The sequence below is a fragment of the Plasmodium reichenowi genome, chromosome 13, assembly GCF_001601855.1.
Source record: "Plasmodium reichenowi strain SY57 chromosome 13, whole genome shotgun sequence".
Lineage (NCBI taxonomy): Eukaryota > Apicomplexa > Aconoidasida > Haemosporida > Plasmodiidae > Plasmodium > Plasmodium reichenowi.
Genome location: NC_033658.1, coordinates 473,041 through 479,795, shown reverse-complemented (window position 1 = coordinate 479,795; position 6,755 = coordinate 473,041). Strand labels below are relative to the sequence as shown.

The 6,755-nt window shown below is 21.3% G+C and overlaps 3 protein-coding genes across 3 annotated transcripts; 1 reads left to right on the top strand and 2 right to left on the bottom strand.

Moving 5' to 3' along the window:
- Window positions 1-132: 132 nt before the first annotated feature.
- Window positions 133-3,510, bottom strand: PRSY57_1311400 (translation initiation factor IF-2, putative; the record flags this gene model as incomplete). Its single annotated transcript, XM_012909050.2, has 1 exon — window positions 133-3,510. The coding sequence occupies one exon, from the start codon at window positions 3,508-3,510 to the stop codon at window positions 133-135; it is 3,378 nt and encodes a 1,125-aa protein (XP_012764504.2).
- Window positions 3,511-4,146: 636 nt separating this feature from the next.
- PRSY57_1311300 (mitochondrial ribosomal protein S35 precursor, putative) lies at window positions 4,147-4,989 on the top strand (the record flags this gene model as incomplete). The annotated part of the gene is made up of 1 exon (XM_012909049.1): window positions 4,147-4,989. One exon carries the CDS (start codon window positions 4,147-4,149, stop codon window positions 4,987-4,989), a length of 843 nt encoding a protein of 280 aa, XP_012764503.1.
- A 222-nt stretch (window positions 4,990-5,211) lies between these two features.
- Window positions 5,212-6,477, bottom strand: PRSY57_1311200 (hypothetical protein; the record flags this gene model as incomplete). The annotated part of the gene is made up of 3 exons (XM_012909048.2): window positions 5,212-5,289; window positions 5,479-5,560; window positions 5,756-6,477. The coding sequence occupies 3 exons, from the start codon at window positions 6,475-6,477 to the stop codon at window positions 5,212-5,214; spliced, it is 882 nt and encodes a 293-aa protein (XP_012764502.2).
- Window positions 6,478-6,755: the final 278 nt, after the last annotated feature.

Below are 6,755 nucleotides of genomic sequence, written 5' to 3'. Positions count from 1 at the left end.
GATAAAAAAAAAAAAAAAAAAAAGAAAAAAAAAAAAAATTGTACAAAAAAAATAAATAAAATAAAAATATATATAAAGAAATGCATTATATATATATATATATATATATATATATATATATATATATCCGTTCTACATTCCTTCCTGTGTTTTTTCCTTCTTAAGACTTCTTACATACATATTGTGAGCAATCAATGCCTTAATGTTAGTAATTCGTTTAACAATATCATCTATTAAATCTGTAAAAACGTCAAATTGTTTAATTACAATATTTGAGAGGACTGCTTGTTTTACCGAATCAGGTAATACTTTAACCTGGAAAGCATAAATACAGCAATATCCAAAATGACTTTCTACTTCTGCATGTACAACATCATTTGGTGTAATTGGTCCTATACCACCATGTACAACAGATATTTTCACATTATATTTCTTTTGCAAATTTTCAAATTCGTCAAGAAAGATATCAAATATACCGACATAATTGGTTCTTATTATTATAGGTATAACTGGACAATTTTTTTTAGGTAAATTGAACTTATCATCTGTATGTGTGTCATTATCATTTTGCTTAATATCTGTATCATATTTCTTGTTTTTATTTGGTTCATCATATAAATAAGCATTAATTTGTTCTTCTGTTAACTTTTCTTCTCCGAGAAGATTTCGTTTGATCATTTCATTTTTTAATATCATTTGCTTTTCATAAAAAATTTGTCTTTGTTTTTCTATTTCTCTTTGTTTTGTTTTATTTCTCCATGTTTCCATAAGTTCATCATTTCTTTGTAATACTTTTTTTGCCCACGTTTCTTCACTTTCTTCATAATACCAAGGTGCACTTAAATCATTATTTTGGTTATTGTTAGAATTATAATTATTATCATTATTATAATTAGATCTGTTTGTTACATTATCCTTAAATGTTGATTTCGTATTTATCTTATATATATTTTTACTATATTTATTTTTTCTACCTCTTGGTGGAATTGTAGTTTCCACATTGTACGTTTCTAAATATTCTTTATATGAATTAGAATAAGTAGAATTTTCCTCATTATTTATATTATATATATTATTTATATTTACTTGTGCTTCGTTTGCTTCATTGTTATATTCGCTATTATGTTCGTCTTTTATAATTTGATTTTTATTTTTATTTATATGTGATAGTTCCGAATTATTTTGAGGACCTATTTTATATATTTTTTTATTATCATTAATTTCTTGATCATATATAATATCATCTTCTTTTTCCATATTAACATTAATTTTGTTTGTATATATAGAGTCCATTTCTTCTTTCATTTGTTCATTTTGTTGACACATTTGTGTATCATTAAGAATAGCTTCATTCGTATTATTTAAAGAGGAATTTTGTGCATGCTTTGAAACATGCATTTCTTCGTTTTTCGACGTTTTTAAAAATGAATATGTATTATCATTAGGTATTACAATACAGTCATCATATTCATCATTCGATAAGACATTTTGAATTTTATTTATTTTTTCCATAGTTGATTTCTGATTTTCATTTTCTTCTTCTAATTGTATTTCGATATAATTGTCTTGTTCTTTTTTTAATTGAGTATTACTTTTGTGAAATTCTTCATAAGTTATATCATTAAATATTGGTTCATTTTGAACGCCAAATTCTTCAATAGCTTTTCTTTTATCTGACATTTCTAATCTATTTTCATAAATATCTTCTGCATGATATTCATTTTTTTTCATATCATTTTCCCAAGAAACAGATATTTCTTTTCCACTTACTTGTAAGGTCGATAATTTTTCTACCATAAGTCTGTACTGACATAATCTAAAAGCATTATTTTGTGGTAGAGTAAAAATAAGATCATCTGTTGTTGCATTTCCATATTTCCTTATCCCTGATATTTGTATAGCCATACCAACAGAAGCATAAGTACAACTTTCTTTAAAGTTTGTATTAAATTTATACATTTTCTGAATTCTTCCATATGCTGATCCACATATAAAATAATTCCCTTCAATAAAGAATCCGTTTCTTATAATAACATTAAGAATAGTTCCTTTACTCGAATTTTTACTAATATCAACTACTATACCCATACCAAATGGATATGTATCTAAAGCTAATAAAAAATCAGATTTTCTGATATATTTTTTCAAAAGGTTGGAGTTATCATGTGTAGGATTATTTTTACTTAAATGTATATTATTATTATTAATATTATTATCATTATTATCTAAATGATTAATATGAATATCATCCTTATTTTGTGGAATAAGAAAATTTTTTTTCATCGACTCATATGCTAAATGATTATCAATATTATTAGAATTAATATTATGGTTATTTATATTATTGTAAGGCAAATTGATATGTTCAGATAAAAAATATATCCTATTAATTAACTTGTGTATGTTATAACCAGTTAAAGACGATATAGTTATTGCTTTATCAATTTCATTTGAAAAATTGTGTTTTAATATTTGTTCATCATACATTTTTCGACATTGATTTTTTAATTCAGCCTTAACTACAGATTCATTCGATCCATATATATCTGCTTTATTTAAAACAAAAATAACTGGAATATCGAATTTATCTGCATATTTTATAGCTTCTTCTGTTTGTATTTCTGCACCTACTTCTAAAGATATTAATATAATCAAGATATCCGAAAGAAATGCAGCTCTTCCTCTAAATATTTGAAAAACTTTATGACCAGGTGTATCTAAAAAAGTAAATTTAAAAGGTGCATATTCAAAATGTATAGGCTTAATATTTTGTGTAATACATCCAGCTTCGTTTAAAGCTAAATTATTATTTGTTATTTTATCTAAGAGCGTTGTTTTCCCATGATTTATGTGTCCTATAACAGATATGACTGTATAATAATTTTTTTTTTTTTCATCATTTATTTTTTTGTTATTAGTATATATATTGGATGAAATATATTTATCATTTATAAGTAAGGATATATCATTATTTATATAACAATTTTTTGTTTCATTTTTAAAACCACGAATATTAATATTTTTTAATTCATTAGTATTTTTTTGTTCCTTATTCTGAGATAAGAAATAAAATTCATCATAGTATTTTTTTTCTTCTATATAGGTATTTTTATATATATCTAAAAGGTTCATATGTTCATGATCATAATTTTCTTGTTCACAATATAATTCAACTTGAACGAGCTTGGGTTTATATTTAAAAATTTTACTAACATATGCAGCAGTACTATATGGTATAATAACATTTCTTTTGTTTACTGTTTGAAAAACTCTATCTTCTGAGTCTTTCCATCTATATACATTACCACACTTATAAACATTAGCAGCTTTAAAACATGTTTCATAATTAATATTTAACATTATACGTAATTCATGTACTGTTATGTATGGAGGTAATAATATTATTGGAGATTTCTGTTTTCTACCTTTTATCAATTTTTCTCTAAAAATCCTTCTACCAACAGGTATATATTTCCCTTTGTATAATAGCCTGCTACAAAAATTAAACATTATTTTTATACTTTTAAATTGAGGTTGTTACCATATTTTAACACGATACATACTAAATCGAAAAAATGAAATCAATAAATATAAATTTAAAAAAAAATATATATATATATATAAATATATATACATATATCTATTTTTTTTTTATTCCCTTTATTTATTTATTTATTATTTATTTATTCATTTTTTTTTTTTTTTTTCTTTTTTTTTCCCCCATATCCTATATTTATAATATTTCTTATTTTTTTTTTTTTTTAATCAAAATTAAATGTAGGCTAATTCGTTATGGCTCGTGAGTGAAATATGCAAACACACACAAGAAAAATGTATATTTTATGTACAACATACAAAATATATATATAACATATATATATATATATATATATATATATATATATATATATATATATATATATTTATTTATTTATTTATTTACTTATATCTGTATGTATTATTATATATTAAATTTCTTCTAAAGGATTTCTTTATATATTTATAATAATTCATATTTCTCTTTTTATTGGGCACTATAATTATAAAATTTACAAAAATGTGTCATAATGGGAATATATAAATTTCAGATATCATTAATTAAATAAATATAATTATATAAAATATAAAAACATTCATCATTTTAATATGTATGCTGTGAAAAAGGTTAACATTCTGAAAACCCACCTTTGGAATGTTCCATGGAGAAAATATTATGAAAATAAAATAAATAAAATTTATATGTATAGTTATTATAATCAACATAATGTTTATTCTTTTCATACATTTACAAGATATAATATTAATAATGAAATATATAAAGATCTGGATGTAAAAAACAAGTATTACATGTTTAATCAAATTAGAAACAAAAAGAATAGGAAAAAAAGGGAAAGGGGAACTTTAAATGATGAACAAAAAAATACAAAATTAAAATTGCCCATTATAAGATTAGAAGATAGAACTACAGTATGTGAAACACCAAGTGTTATTAGTAAAAATATTAAAAAGGAGATTTTGAAAGTTTGTGTAGGAAAAGATAGAACTAGAAGACATTTTAAATTTAGAAATAAATATCGTATTCGAAAATTATTAAGTCTGACACATGATAAAGAAAATATAAAACAAAAAAACCCAAGTGCATTTATAACACCCCTAACCAAATTACAACATGAATCAACATTACCACGTACATTAGATCATGATCGATTTACATTTCCACACACTTTTCATTATTCAATAATTTGGCATGGTACTTCAATTGTTGATAATGAAGAAAATAATATATGTTATTTTACAGCAAATATAAATGATTTATCCTTATCATCAAAAGAGAAAAAGAAATTTATTCAAGTGTTAGGTGATGAGAGAGTAGATTTAAAAAGTCAATTAGTTTGTTTAGAGAGCAATTTTTTTAATACATATAACCATAATGCTGCATATTTGGGGGATGCCCTACAGCTTCTAATGAACAAAATTAAAACATTGTAGCAAATAAAAAGGGAAAAAAAAAAAAAAAAAAAAAAGTAACAAATAATATATAATGAAGAAAAGCAAAGAACAGAAAAAGTAAATGAATAAATTAAAAACAAAAGCAGGTTAAAAAAAAGGAAAATTGAATTAACAAATAGACATATATATATATATATATATATATATAATCATATAATAATTTAACATATATTTAATTTTATTCAAACTTATTTTATAGTATTAAAAGAGTCTGTATTGAATATATTTATCAAACGTTTCATTAGAATATTTTAATTGGTCAAAATTATTTTTCATCTTCTGCAAAAAGTAAGAAAGAAAAAAAAAAAAAAAAAATGACAATCACATATATTATTTATTTGTTTATTTATTTATTATTTTATTTTATTCTATTTTATTTTTTTTTTTGTTAAAATGTAACCAAAACATATGCACAAATTAATATTTACATTATACATATGTAAATATATATATGTTTTTTTCTCAAACCCTTAATTCATCATCCGTAATTTTCATTATGGGTACTTGATTTGCGATTAAATCGAGTATTTTTGTGTGCTTAATTTTTACGCTATAAATAGGTAGAAAAAAATATATGTTTTCTTCTTTTTTTTAAATAATAGTCTATATACTGAAAATGTAATTGTGTGTAGTATGCATCACATAAATAAAAAAAAAATAATAAATAAATAAAAATATATATATATATATATATATATATATATATATATATATATATATGTGTATATCCCTTATTTTTACTTACTTGCTATACGATGTTACAATTTTTATCAACATTTTAGATGAAATTTTAATATCTGCATTAAATGCCGCGATTATATATAAAGATGCTATTTTAAATATTTCAATATTTTTATGATTTATTTTTGCATAGGATCCTATGATATGAACATAAGATATAAAAGTATCCTTTAATTCTTTTTTTGTAAGATTGTGTATGTTATCCTTTTCTTGTTCGTACAATTTAATAATTTGTTCTGCAATTTTGTTCATAAAAATTGTATTAACTTTATTAAAATAGGTATATGACAAACATATAATAGATAAATCATGAATAGAATATTTATCAATTGTAGAAAGTATTATATCAATACTATTATCATATATTTTGCTATCATTAATTTTTATTTGTTTAAAATAATTTATTATACATGATAATTCTTTAGGGGTTAAATCATGTTGTAAATCATAAAATTTTTTTTCTATTAATCTCCATATATATATATCATGTATTTGATAAGTTAATGTTTTATGTGTTAATTTGAATAATGAATTTCCACTATTACAATTTTCTATAGATTTATACAATTCTGAAAGGTAATTACTCAATCCTTTCTCATGTATTTTATTATATGATGTGTAACTAATCCATTTTCTAATTATAAAGTAATGATTATAAGTTAGAAATGTATCAAAGCTTTTACAATTATGCCTCTTAACACTATTCATAAAAATAGAGAAAAGCATGTTTTTTTATTTTTTTTTTCTTTTTTTAAAAGGTACATTTCATGAAAATACTGATAACATATTAATCAGATTACATCATAAGGTGGAAATATTTGTTAAATAAAATACATTAATATAAAAAAATTATATATATATATATATATATATATTAATTCACAATGTTAAATGAAAAGAAAAGAAAATTAATTAATTATATTATATAGTGGTATATCATTATTTAAAAATAAGGTAATTTTTTAATATATATATATATATATATATATATATATTTCCTTAAT